General features: G+C 49.8%; 1 protein-coding gene across 1 annotated transcript in view; it reads left to right on the top strand.

The window, feature by feature from the left end:
• Positions 1 to 422: 422 nt before the first annotated feature.
• LOC144225471 (uncharacterized) overlaps positions 423 to 14,622 on the top strand; it is a 26,231-nt gene continuing 12,031 nt past the window's right edge. The window contains exons 1-2 of the mRNA XM_077756664.1: positions 423 to 769; positions 995 to 1,307. Of these exons, the coding sequence (XP_077612790.1) occupies positions 423 to 769; positions 995 to 1,307 (660 nt within the window). The remainder of the gene's footprint in view (positions 770 to 994; positions 1,308 to 14,622) is intronic.

Below are 14,622 nucleotides of genomic sequence, written 5' to 3'. Positions count from 1 at the left end.
TTGATCATTGCTTACATTTGCATAAAGCAGGAGATGTCAAACTTCACTGTGCATCGGAACCACCCAGAGGGCCTTTTTAGCCACACTTACTTCAAACAACATCAACCTTGCTTTTACTTGGGGGATAGATGCGGAAAAGTGCCCACTTTTCTTGCTCAGAATGCAACTCCCCAGTTTTTCTGACCCTGGCCGCTCACCAGCCCTACTGGCCACGAGCAAAGATCAGTGAGTGGCCCCTTTCCTAATCACTCCAGCAACCCGGGGACTGTGTCTTAACCCTCAAGCGGCTGCTGCTGAATGTGAGAAGTTCAAGGCATTGGAAGGAATCCCTCAGGACCCAGAGTTGGAGCCGCTAAAGCACCTCCCCCCTCCTCACCCCCATCTCTACCTCCTTCATCTGGAAGTGGCCTTCAGGTCACAGAATGAAGGTGGCTGCGGGCCAGGGACAAACCTGGCCCTCCAACGCCCCCTGCCCCAGTCCCGCCCCGCCCCGCGAAGGGGGAGGAGCGACGGCTGCGAGGGCTCCTCCCGCGGGCTTTGTGCGCGCCTGGAATCCAGCTGTCGCCGCCCCTCAGAACCCCCTGCCCCCGGAGGGTGCACATTTCCGGGCCGCCCACCACCCGGATCGCGTCCGTAGCCGCTGCGCCCGCAGAGCCCAGAGCTGCTCGTGCCCGCTCCGTGGCCGTCCCGCCCCAGTAGCCCCCGAAATGCCGGTCGACTTCACCGGGTACTGGAAGATGTTGGCAAANCCGGGGCTAGCCGCCGCCCCGTGCGCCGGGCAGCCACAGGGCTCCGGCCCCGACTGGGAGGGTGGGGGCTGTTAGGGCTAATCGGTGGTAAACATCTAACAGTTGGCTCTAGACGTGGATAACTTCATTAGGAAAGCTAGGTTTAGTTTGCTAGTTTTTGTTTGTAAAGGGTCAGCAGAAGGCCAGAAAAACTTTGTTGCAAAAAGAAAAAAAGAATGCACAGAACCGGCTACTGGCTGAGACAGAGCTCAGCGAACAGGAAACCCCGAAGGTTCTGCCCCGGGGAGGAGCCGGCTCCTGAGGCCCCGGCTACCTTGGAGACGGTCATCTGAATTTTCCTGCCAATTCTCTGTCCCCTTTACCCCCTCACCTCCTGCAGATGTCAATGTGGCCTTGCGCAAAATTGCCAACTTGCTGAAGCCAGACAAAGAGATTGTGCAGGACGGAGACCATATGATCATCCGCACGCTGAGTACTTTCAGGAACTATATCATGGACTTCCAGGTTGGGAAGGAGTTTGAGGAGGATCTGACGGGCATAGATGACCGCAAGTGCATGGTGAGGATTTGCCAAGGGGCCCTGCCCAAGGGCTGGACTACTACATCTGGGAGGGAGGCGAGGGCCCTTATGTTCTTAGGGACCAAGGATCTTTATACTCCCAGGCCACAAGGTAGGCAGCACCTACTCATCAAGCATCCCCCTCTGTCCACACAGGATAGTAATGGTTATGAAAGCTACAGATTGTTGAGTCTCTGTTGTGTCCAGGCACTGAGACAGCTGTTTCATACATTTGATGTCACCTAATCCCTCGCCACTACCTATGAGGGTGGTATGAGTATGACCATTTTACAGATGAGGAAACAGTCTCAGAGATGAGTAGCATGCCCAGGGTAGCTAGGAAGGGGGTGGGCTGGAATTCCAGGCAAGTCTTTTGATTCTGTTTTCCTCTGCCTGTACTGTGGCCTGGTGGAGGAAGGATGAAGGAAAGAAGCAAAGAAAGAAGAAACACAGGGAACTCTTTTGAAGTGTAAAACTTCCTGTATAAGCTAGCATGCAGTCACTCTAGGAAGCAGGGGATATCATGATCTCCCGGAAGCCTCTGACCTACCCCCACCTCATCCCCAAACTGAGATTTGGCTCCTGGCCATCCCCTTCCTCCACCCTATATTCCACTGCCTAAAGAGCTTCCTTTGAAGCTTGCAGCCAACCCCTACTCTGTAGGTCAGTGCCACGGCAGCCCAGGCTAGAGGATGCATTAGTGCAGGAGGGGGAGGGAAGTGAGCAGCCTATCCCCAAGGGTGGGAAGCTGATGACCCGGAGGCCCCAATTAGCGTTTCCACAGCAAATTCTGGAAGGTCAGCCCCAAGTCTCTATCAGCATTCTCAGGTCACTGGAAGGTCTGGGTGCTTCCGGCATCCCTTGGGTCCAGAGCTAGTATATGCTCACCCTCAGGGAGCTGTCTTACTTACTGACTGAGCCCCGCCTCTTCCTCCCCTCCCCCTCCCAACATTTACTGAGTGTCTGCTGTGTACCCTGCACCAACCACTATTTTACACCATAGCCCAATGAGTGAGGGATCCATGGCTCTGTAATATACAATGAGTGAGGCTCCAAGAAGGGAAGAGACTTGTAAGAGGTGGGATTTGAACCCTAGTCCTTTGCACTTTAAAGCTCACCCTCCTGGTCTCTACGGGGCCCCTCTCTGCTGGTCGCCTTTGCAGAAGCCAGGTGCCAGAGGTTAGCTGGGACTGTGGTTGAAAGTGCCAGTGTGTGAAGATAAGGAACCTCAGTCCTGGACAACTCACCCCCACCTTGTTGATTCATCTGAAGGTCATCAGGAGTTGATGTCTGGGTCTGTTGTTTGGAGTGATGACAGAAGAGGGGGTAAGCAGAGGGTGTCCTTGGAGAGGCTAATATTGGCATAGGAACATGTCAGGCTGTGCCTTAAAAAGGCCCCGCAGCCTCTTACTCCTCAAAGAGGCTCAGAGTGGGAAAGGAGACCCGTAGATAGGGTCTGCTTGGGTGAGGTGGGGGCTCTGTCTTTCAGATTACTGTCCATGATCTGCTCCCTGGCCTGCTGCATGGAACTTAAGGACACTTCTTGCCCCTGGCTCAATCTTAGGGTACTCACGGGGCACATCAGACATCTCTGTTTTAGGGCCCTGCAACCTCTGGAATGTGCCCGCTTGTACTTACTTGGCTAATTGTCTTCTGTCTTGCATTCCCTCCCTCATTCATTACTGTGTGAGACGTATATTGATCACCTGGGAATACTAGCTAGCACTCACCGAATGCTTACTATGCACTATTACACATACTATTACCATTTTATTTTAACTCAGTCTTCACAATACCGTTTTCAACCCCATTTCACAGATAAGAAAACCGAGACAAGATTTCTTGTTGCGACGTTAGGGAAGTTAAGTAAGTGGCCCGGGGAGAATTTAAATGTGGTCTGTGGGCTCCAGAGCGGCTCCTGCCATTAACCGCTGCACTGCACCTCCCGCATTCCTCACACGCTAATCACGGCGCCAGGGCAGAGACAGGGACGTGGAGGAGGGTGTTGCAATCCCTGATGTCCAGAAACTCACAGTCTTTGTGGTGAAAACAGACATACAGACAGAACATAGTGTGATTCGTGGTGACAAAGAAAAGCATCTAAAGGAGGGGAATCCAGAAGGACTTCTGGAGGAGGTGACTTCTATACAAGAGGAAAGGGAGCAGAAGGGAAGGTTTCAGACACAAAGGAAGGGACACGTGGCCACCTCCTTTTCTCATCTCAGCATTAGGACATCAGGACAATCCAGGTGAACAGATCAGAGAGCCCAGCAGCTGAGCAAACTAATGACATTGGACTAGGACTCATGATCACCTTTGCTGTCCCAGGACTCTGGACACCCCTTCTCCCGAGTGTATGGCACTCACCTTGCCTGCGCTGTTTGGGGGGCGGGGGGTGTGTGTGGATGGCCCCTCTGCTCCAGCCTTCCTTGACCCTTTGCATCACAGAGAAGCACTTCTTCTCTGGCCACCAACTGGATGGAGACCTACAGCCAAGGGCATAGCCAAGGGAGGGTGGAGGATAATCATATTGTAGCGCCCGTCCCACCTGAGGCTTGCAAGGGCAGAGGAGCTGCCTGCCAAGAGGTCGCACTGGCTGAGGTCTCCAGGGCCCCCAGGGGACCTGGGCGAGGTGGTGGCCAAAGCTAACCTTTACCACTACCCCTTCTGCTCCACACCCTCTGCACACACCAGCCAGGAGTAGCGGCCTGGAGGAGGCCAGTCTGTTCTTGGCACAGGATGGGCTTGATTCCAACATTTCCTTCCCAGCACGTTACATGGGTCTCATTGCTCACCTGGGATCATTCATCCGTTTTTTTCATTCCCTTCTTGGTCCGACAAGCACTTCAGGGCGCTTCCCCTATCTGTGCAGCCCCTGTGCTCCTGAGATGAACTGCACATGTTTCCTGCCCTCGTGGAATGGGGGAGGCCAGTCATCCTGTGATGGTGTGCTGATGGGGGCAGGGCAGCCAGAGAAAGACCCCCTCCTGGGTCTGGGAGGTCAGGGAAGGTTCTCGCAGGAAGGAGGCTGAACTGTGGCTTGTAGCATAGACAGGAAATAACCAGCAAGCAGAAAAGGGACAAGAGGAAGGCCAAGGCCAAGAGAACAGAAGTTGGTAAAAGCTATTTCAGATCTTCACGATCCTTCCTCTAGGCTCAGCCGTGGAGACACAGAAGCCTCCTGGAGTTGTCAGCGATGGCAGCACAGTGGGCTGAGGAACACAGTGTGTGTGTTGTGGGGGGGGCGGTGGGAGAGGTGAGGGAGCAGTGGTCAGCGAAGTACTTGGCTGAGGCGTGCCTTGAAAGACAAGTAAGAATTAGGGCATATGTGGACAAGGGAGAAGTACATTCCAGGCAGAGGGAACCACAAGCATGAAGGTCTAGGAGTCAGAAAAGGCCTGCTTGTGAGAGGGTCTGGGAAGTGAGAGGGGTGCAGTCCACAAACTCTAGAGTGCCAGATGTGGCTGGGGATTCTAGAGTGCTGAGGACCCAGTAGGGAGCCTCGGGATGACCCTAACAGGCTGCTGGGACCCCTTGCTGGGAGAGGCGTGGGCAGACTGCTGTCCTTCTCCAAAGGGTCCAGGGGCTTGCTGGCTCAGAGACCTCTGATTCTGCCTCTTTCTGCGGGAATGCTATGTGTGTTCTAGCACAGCTGCCAGAGGGCGAAATCTGGCCTGCACATGTGTTTTTGTTTGGCCTGCACAGTGTTTGAAAATTTTCAGGGCCAGTTGCCAAAGATTGTAAGATTTCATAGAAAAATCCATATTTCTGCCTGTTCTTACCAACGAATTCAAGGTGGCTGCAAACACTGGGTGCGCATTTCTTCCTGTGTCGTGTTGACCCCTGGGACACTGTCACAGTTGTCCCTTTAGCTGGGATGTTCTTCAGATCACCATAGGCCTCACCCCACCCTGTTAACCTGAAGTCCAGGATCAAGGAGCCCTTTGTCTTTGTTTACACTGCGGGTTCTTTAAAGCAGAGGGTCCCCAAGCGGAGGCCAGCCACAGCAGCACACAAACTTGTTCTAGAAACACAAATTCTCCAGCCACGTCGCTGGCCTACCGAATCAGTGGGAGTGGGGCCGGTGGCTTAGGGTTCCATACGGGCGCCACATGGCTGTGTTGCAGCTGAAGTTTGAGAACTACTGCTCTGGAGGAAAGAAACATATCTGTAGACAGTGGGAAACTGTACAATCAGCTGCAGAGGGCCCCGGGCTACTGGCTGGGTTAGTCCATCTTCTGACCCCCAGGAAGATTGCTTTCCTTGCCCAGAGCCCCCTGGAATGGCTCACCGGTCGCTCCCCAGGCTGAGAGGTGGAGGATGCAGATCTGTATGGCCCGGGATCACTCAGCTCACATTTCCAGTCTGTTCTATTCAGATTTTATGTGACCTGCAAGCAGCAGAGCTGTCATTTTGGAAGAAATGTGTGAAGATGGGGCTTAGCTTTTCTCCGCTGCCTCCTGCACGCCTTTAGCCATTAAAAGCAAATCTCAGGCCCAGTTTGAAGCCAATATTGTGTATTAAATCCAGCACAGGTAGCTGTGGGGGGGGGTTGGGGAGCTTGAAGGAGGAGGGCGCTCCTCAGCCTCAGATAGTGTTCTCTGCTCCCAGGCCAGGGAATCCCGTGGAATGAAGAATGATGGGCTTCTTTGTTCCTAACTCTCGCCAGCATGAGTGGCTTTTGTGGGAGAAGACAGCCTGGGTCAGGAATCACAGCCATGAGCCCGGTCCCGCACAGCAGTGGCAGAAGGGCCTTTTGTCATCCCACCTCGGACATTGGGGCCAGTTTTCCCTGGAGGGGGCACCTTTGTTCAGTTGGGAACCTGGTGCCTCTTCCCCTGACTGAGGCTTCTCCCTCAGATCCAGCTGTGAACTCAGGATGACCCCTTCCGCGGAGCCTGCCTTCCTGCCGGCCGCAGCCCTCCACCCCCCTCTATTGCTTTCTTTGTTTTTATTGTAAAAGGAAAAAGTATTCAAATAGCGACAGTAGAGTGCAAAGGAAAGGGCCCCTTCCCCCACTTGGCCTCATTCCCACCCCACGGAGGGTATCACTGCCACTGTTTCTGGTGGATCTGTCAGAAATCTTCCTCTAATATAGAAGCTGTCTATCTATTGATCGGTAAAAAAAAAAAAAAAGGAAAGAAAGAAATCACTCCTTGGCGCGCTGTTTTCTCACTTAATGCTACTTCTTAGGCATCTTTCCAAATCGTGCTTATAGATTTTCTGGAGTCTCTCTTTTTTAACCATCTGTGTTTCCTTCCCTTCCCACCCTGACTTCTTTCCTTCCTTCCATGCACCCATCCATCCATGCGTCCATCTAATTATATATGAAATCCACCAAACTGCTCTTAATACTTTGGTTTAAACTCTTGCCAGCTTTCTGATCCTGTTCTCGACTCATTAATGGGTTTTTTTTCTGGTTCATATTTTAAACACAATGCCGATGGCAGAATTAACTCTCATGGCTCACAGAGCTATGAGTGCCCTCAGACTTGGGCACCTTCCAAGGGGCACAGATCAGGCCCCCAGCCCTCCGCTGGGTCCTTTCCAGAATGGAAACACGGAGTCTCTTTCATGTCGTAGCTAAAGTTCTCCGACCTTTGAAATCGGTGTGAGCAGCATGCTTTTGAGGATTAGAACCAGAAGAATTTAAGCAGCCAAAATAAAATGCACAAAGTAGCTTTCAAGAATCACAGTGCTGTGTTAGGTTTTGTTTTTTGTTCAGCAGGAACAAAGAAAAATAACAAGCACTAAAGCCATGCAAATGATGTTAGCACTCTTTCTCTTTCCATCTCCACGACAGATGCAGTCTTCTACGTGTCATTATGCCCATTTTGCAGATGAAAATCTGAGGCCCAGAAAGGTGAAGAAACTTTTTAGCCCCAGGTCACCCAGCCAGCTGGTGGCAGAGGATGGATTCTAACTGGTCTGGTCTATTTATAAAGGTCTGTATTACAAGGTCTCCCACAGAGCTCTGCTGAGGGTCAGCACCTCAGGTCCTCATCATGAGCCCATCGCAGGCTGGAGGCGAGTGCACGGATGAGGAGGGGAGTGTTGGTCCTAGAGTCTGACGTCTGAACTTGCATCCTCCTCCATTACCCAACTGACAGTGACCTTAAATGACTGGACACGCTGCCTCTGCCTTCACATCTGCAAAATGGGCATCATGATTGCTGCTCTGCCTGTCTCACAAGGCAAATTCGGAAGACCATAGAGATAGCACAGGGGACAGGCCCTTATGAAGCCACAATACTGTGGGCAATAAAGGGCCCAAAGCTCTTGTGATGCCTTAGATTGGGGGCAAAGCATAATTATTTACGATGAGCTGGTGTTGGTTGGGGGAGTTACCGCTGTTTGTTTTTCTGTCCAACATTGCTCTCCCCACCCACCCAAAAAGCACCTCCTGTTCTGTTGGGAGTTATACCCTTACTCACCTCATGGGGTCGGTGCAGCTACAAGTCACAGTACGAGTCTCCCGTGGGATGAGCATCTTAAACCAGGGTGATGTCAGGGTCCCGTGACCTGTCACATGATTGCTTCATCTCACCCTTTCCTGGGGTTTAATTTAGGGACCCTGGAAGAAAGCTGTGTTCTAGTCCTTCTAAAGTTCCTAAGCTGGTGGGATGTCAACTGCCATGCTATCTCCCATGGCTGCATGGAGAAATGCAACAGAAGGGAAGATGAGGCCAGCAGAGAAGCAGAAATGAGAGAGAGAAACTGCAGCACTGGGGGCTTGCTGGAGCCCCTGACTCTAGCACATCTCCAAGACTTTCCATGTACTCGAGCCAGCCAGGACATTCTCTCTCTTGCCCCTTAAGCTATTGGAACCAGTTTCCTGTCACTAAAGACATTCTCAGACCTTCAGAGTCCACAGATCATGGGTTAAAGAACCACATCAATAGTTAGAGCAGTAGTCCTCAAACTTGAGCTGCCCACCCCCCCTAAGTTTCCAATTCGGAAGGTCTGCAGTGGAGCCCAAGGACGTGTTTTCCTAATGAGTTCCCAAATGTTGCTGATGCTGCTGGTTCAAAGACTGGGTTTTTGATAGCTCCTAAGAATGAAAAATGAGGAAGTGGGCTGGCCCATGCCCAGGACCCTGTGGTGTGCTGGTCATGACTGAGTGTGACAAGCCTGCACTGGGGCTCCGGGCGCCTAGCTCTGAGGGCTGAACGAGAGTGGAGAGATGCAATCCAGACCCTGCGGATGGAGCCTGCTTGGGGACACCAAACTGGCAGCGAACCATGTTGGTTTTGCAACTGAGCATCCGAGTAAATGACCCCAGGAGTGTGTGCGCTGGGTGCCACAGAGACAGTAGTATGTGGACAGGGATGGGCTACTACAGAGCACTCAGGAGCTTTTGGCCTTGAGGTGAACCTGGGTTTGAATCTTGGACCCACCTTCCAGCTGTGCTTCCTTGGTGAAGGTAATTCAGGCTTAAAAATCTCATCTATAAAAATAAGCCAGGGGTAGTAGCACTGATGAGATTATTGTGACAATTAAGTGCAATGATGAATTATTACATTTTTCTATTGCTGTGTAACAAACCACTCCAAAACCCAGGGCTCCAAAACTCTTAGCCATAGCAGCTATTTCTTTTGTTCACAAATCTGCAATTTGGGCAAAAGGGGGTGGCCGGTCCCTGCAGCATGTCTTGTCTGCAGGGAACTGGAAGACCCACCTTCCATATGGCCCCTCATACGCACTGTCTTCTGGCTGTTCAAGCCTCCTCAGAGCACGGCGGCTGGGCCCCGAGAATGAGAGAGCCAAGAGCAAAAGGCACAGGGGTATGACATGGTTGTAATCTGCCTCGCCTCCAAAGTCACATAGCAGTATTTTGTCATATTCTCTTGGCTGAAGTGGTCACAAGGCATGGATCCGGAAGACCTGAGTGGGCAGGAAACCCCCTCTGCCCTCCCCTCTGGGCATCCGGAGGCTGTAAGCTGATGACTGCCTTCCGGGCCCCTTGGCCCCGTGGGAAGCTTTTCTGGTAACCAGCTCCTGCGACTCAGGTCCTAATGTAACCGCTCACATGGCCTTGCGGACTTATTCGTATTTGACTTGGAGTTGAATAAAAACTCTGACAACCCACACTGTGCTTGATTCACAACAGCTTCATCCTTGGGAAGCATTTGTGTAGCTCATCTACGTTGTACAAATTGATTTGTGCTAGAGCATGGGTGTGCGCACACACACATACACATACACACCACCCCTTGTCCTCCAAACAAGAATTCAAAGTCTCGATCACGATGCCTGAAATTCCAACATTAGAGCACATTTATTTTGGTTAAATATTTCAGGCCTTTTCTAGGTGCTTCCTTTCATAAGCAAATACCTTAGAGGGCTGGTTGTCTTTGATGCAGGTGATTAGTGAGTCTGTCCTTCCCTCCTTCCCTTCCCCCCCCCACCCCAGCTTCTTTCTTCCCTGACCCTAGGGTCCAAAGACAGCAGAGGAGACTCTGGGGAAGAACTGTGTACACAAGATGGGCATGAAAGGTATGAGGGTAGAGATGGAGGAGAACCCAGGTTGCAAAATCCACCCTTACCAGTCTTCACAACATAACTGGTTCTGCACTCAGGAAATGAGGGGGTGGGGAAAGCCTGTCTGACAGTGTGCAATGAGTCAGAAACATCGTCTCACTCTCTGGCTCCGAGATCCCACTTACGTGATTATACTCCAAGACAGTAATTCAAAGGAAAGCTACATCTGTGTGTACAAAGGTATTTGTATCTGTGCGGTAAGAACCCTCACCAACTTGCATATACGCACAGCCCCATGCTGGGGGCTTCCGTGTGACAGGCTCTGCCCTTTACATATGTTCTTTAATCCTCCAACAATCCCAGAGAGGAGGTGCTACTCCCGTTTTACAGACAGGGACTCTCAGGTGCTACACCATGCTGCTGGTTAACCATAGCCTTGGGATTCAACTTCATACCTCTCTGACTCCAGACTGAGTGGTTTACAGAACTAACTGCCTCCTGCTGGTGTTCCTAAGTGCCACATAACCACAGGTGGTCAGAGTGACTTCGTCTTTTTAATTCCACAGACCACTGTGTTGCCATGTAAATGATCACCATGAGGATAAATCAAAAGTGGTTATGGGCAACCAGTCAACAAGCTCCGTAGATTCTGCTTCTTAGCATCTCTTTCCCTTCCCCCATTCCCCCATTCCCCCAGCTCTGAATATCTCTTGCCTGTAATAATAATAATTATAACACCCCTTGTCCTTACTTTTGTGTACGAGGCTCAGCACTTTCTATGAATTATTTCTTTTTTTTTCTTTTTTAAATATATTTTTTAATTTTTTAATTTACATCCAAGTTAGCATAGAGTGCAATAATGATTTTAGGAGTAGATTCCAGTGATTCATCCCCTATGTATCACATCCCCAGTGCTCATTCCAACAAATGCCCTCCTTAATGCCCCTTACCCATTTAACCCCTACCAACAACCCCTCCAACAACCCTCAGTTTGTTCTCTATATTTAAGAGTCTTTTATGTTTTGTCCCCCTCCTATTTTTATATTTTGCTTCCCTTCCCTTAGTTCATCTGTTTTGTATCTTAAATTCCACTTCATTCCACATATGAAGTCGTATGATATTTGTCTTTCTCTGACTAATTTCGCTTAGCATAATACACTCTAGTTCCATCTACATTGCTGCAGATGGCAAGATTTCATTCTTTTTGATTGTGCCAAGTAATACTCCATTAGATTTCATTCTTTTTGATTGCCGAATAATACTCCATTGTATACATACATATACATATATATACATACACACACACACATATATATACCACATCTTCTTTATCCATTCATCTATCGATGGACACTTGGGCTCTTTCCATACTTTGGCTATTGTTGATAGCACTGCTATAAACATTGAGGTGCATGTGCCCCTTGGAAACAGCACACATGTATCCTTTGGATAAATACCTAGTAGTGCAATTGCTGGGTCTGAGGTAGTTCTATTTGTAACTTTTTGAGGGATCTCCATATTGTTTTCCCCAGTAGCTGCACCAGTTTGCCTTCCCACCAGTAGTGCAAAAGTGACCTCTTTCTCTGCATCCTCGCCAACATCTACTGTTGCCTGAGTTGTTAATGTTGGCCATTCTGACTGGTATGAGGTGGTATCTCATTGTGGTTTTTATTTGTATTTCCCTAAAGATAAGTGAGTGACGTTGAGCATTTTTTCATGTGTCAGCCGTCTGGATGTCTTCTTTGGAAAAGTGTCTATTCATGTCTTTTGCCCATTTCTTCACTGAATTTGTTTTTTGGGTGTTGAGTTTGATAAGTTCTTTATAGATTTTGGGTACTAATCTTGTATCTGTTATGTTATTTGCAAATATCTTCTCCCATTCTGTTGGTTAACTTTTAGTTTTGCATATTGTTTCCTTCACTGTGCAGAAGTCTTTATCTTGATGAGGCCTCAATAGTTCATTTTTCCTTTTGTTTCCCTTACCTCTGGAGACATGTAGTAAGAAGGTGCTATGGCCGAGGTCAAAGAGATTTTTGTCTGCTTTCTCCTCTAGAATATTGATGGCTTCCTGTCTTACGTTTAGGTCTTTCATCCATGTTGGGTTTATTTTTGTGTAGGGTGTAAGAAAGTGGTCCAGGTTCATTCTTCTGCATGTTGCTGTCCAGTTTTCCCAACATTATGTGCTGAAGAGACTGTTTTTATTCCATTGGATAGTCTTACCATGAATTATTTCTTCACATTGATCTCCCTTCCACCATCCTCAACACTTCAGCCTATCCTTCACATTATAAAAAAGGAATCTGGTGTATCACTCCCTGGCTCAGCTCTCCAGGGGCTCCCCAGTGCTGGCAGGCAAAGGCCAGAGGTGGACTTTGCAGGACATGGCTCCATTTCTAATCCCTACCTCACTCCATACCCTTGGGCCCATTCCACCATTTGCAGGTGACTTCACTTGCCCTCCTCCTTGGCATCTCTCTGTTCACTTCCTTGAGATAAGTCCCCTGCTTTTTCCGCTGGGAGAATAATTACCCATTGGTCAAGACCAGCCCAGGCTTAACTATTCCACCAACCTTGTCCTGACTCCTCATCCCACCTCATCCTCTCCTTTTGCTTCACTGTCCCCCTCTGCACCCATTGCTCCCAGGATGCCTGTGACACTTATTAATGCATTTGAGATTCTAGACAGGGGGACCCACACTTTGCATGTCCAGTGCCTAACACAGAGGGCCCCAGTGTGTTTGTCAAATGAGTATTAAGTAAAAATAAAAGAACTTCAAACAATATAATTGGTAGATCATATCACTGCAAGTTCTATCTGCCACTTAATAATAGCTAGTGTTTGTTAAGTATTTCCCTTGTGTTATGGATTCTAGGCACTTTCCATTTCCCTTAGTTCTTTTTTTTTTTTTTTTAATGTTTATCTATTTTGAGAGAAAGAGAGAGAGAAAGCAAGGGAGGGGAAGAGAGAGGGAGAGAATCCCAAGCAGGCTCCATGCTGTCAGCACAGAGCCCAACGCAGGGCTTGAACTCACAAACCATGAGATCATGACCTGAGCCGAAATCAAGAGTCAACGCTTAACCGACTGAGTTACCCAGGCTCCCCTCCATGCATTAATTCTTTTAATCCTCACAGTTCTATAAGTAAGATGCCAAAATTCTTCCTCTCTTCTACATGAAATAAATGAAAGCCGGCACAGATATCACTTGTCTGAGCTAAGAGAGCTGGTGGAGCTTCAGCTGGGATCCTGGCAGTCTGAGTCCAGATTGTTACCAGACAGAGGTAGCATCCTTGTTATGTGCAGGGTCACAACTCTGGAATAATTTCTCTGTGAGGCTTTTGAAATGTCAACTAGTGTCCCCAGTGAGGTAGCAGGGTCATGAATGGAATTATCAGGTGCAGAGGGGCGGGGGTCTGGTTTGTATCTCATTCTCCTCAACCATGGAGGCTGTCCACAGCCCAGCTCCCTCTGAGGCAGCACTTGGCTGTGTGGCTGGGACATAACTGGTTCAGCTCTGCAGCCAGACCATTGTCTTTGGAGTCCCATCTATGCCACTTACCAACTCGGTGGCCTTTACAAGTTATTTCACTGCTCTGTGCCTCTACTTGCTGTGAAATGGGGATAATTACAAAGAGATACCTACTACTCCATGGTGAGGATTAGGTGTGGGAAAGCCTGTAATCATCAACTCCATCAGTATGAGCTCTTACTATTGGTTCTTTCATCATGTAACCTGTATCCTTCAGAAGACAAATTCTGGACAGGGTGATGTGCGTGTAGGTTACCTGGCCACCCAGAGAAGAGCTAGCAGAGCTGCCTCGTGCAGCCTGGCCTGCAAGCGCATGTGCCTCTCCACAGCCATAGAGAATAGGCTGGGCAAAGCCAAAAGCAGAGGGAACTACTGCTTACCCAGCGTTGTATGTGTCCAGGACTGAAGTGGGTTCTTGCGACCCCTTGTTTCATTTCATCCTGTTGCTCTTGTTCTGCACCAGGACTCATTCAGCCCCACTTTGCAGATGAAGAACCGGAGGCTCACAAGGTGGGGAACATTGCCCAGGTCTCGCTGCTAGAGAAAAATAGGGATGGATTGGGGCTCAGGCCTTCATCTCTCCAAGACTCTCATCAGGCCGTCCCTGCAAATGCCCAGTGCAAGCAGGCAAGCTCCTGTCCGGTGGGTGGGCCACCCCCAGGCCCTCAGCCTGCCCGGTACTGCTTGGCAGTGAGAGCATCCATGGCAGCGAGATGCTCATGTGGTAACAGAGGGCAGGCTGCAGGTTCTGAGTTGGGCAGAAGGGGATTGAAACCATGACTGATGCTCCTCCTGGCTTGTGCGGCCCTGGGCGTGATGGCTCCAGGCCTCAGCAGTTCAGGCCAGTGTCACACAACAGCTAACGCATTTCTGTACGGCTACCCTTCGGGAGAATCAACAGCTACATTGCCCGGGATGTTTTGTCTAAAAGTAAAAGTACCCTAGTACTCACAAGAGTACCCTAGAATGTTTTTCTGCCATTTGTTCATTCATTCAGCAAATGGCGGTACACATGTTCTCTGCCTTGGATTCTTTGGTGGGGGTTGGTATCCTGCAGTGACTTAAAGGATCCCAGACCCCAAAGAGCTCTCAGTCAAGAGACCCTGACCTCAGTTCCTGAGCTAGCATGTCTTCTCTTCTGGGAGCTGGTTGTGTCTGTTTGCCTTGAAAGATAAAAAGTAGAAACCAGATACTCTTGTGGAAGTGACGAGGCTTTGGTGGACTGCCCTTCAGAACCGCTCCGAGCACTCTTGGGGGATGGCCCCTCCTTTCCATCCTTCCCCACCACCTCCCAACAGCACCCCCC

This window comes from Crocuta crocuta, unplaced genomic scaffold (assembly GCF_008692635.1).
Source record: "Crocuta crocuta isolate KB4526 unplaced genomic scaffold, BGI_CrCroc_1.0 scaffold337, whole genome shotgun sequence".
NCBI classification, from domain to species: Eukaryota; Metazoa; Chordata; class Mammalia; order Carnivora; family Hyaenidae; genus Crocuta; species Crocuta crocuta.
The sequence above is the reverse complement of the archived record's forward strand: the minus strand, read 5'-3'. Positions and strand labels throughout refer to the sequence as shown.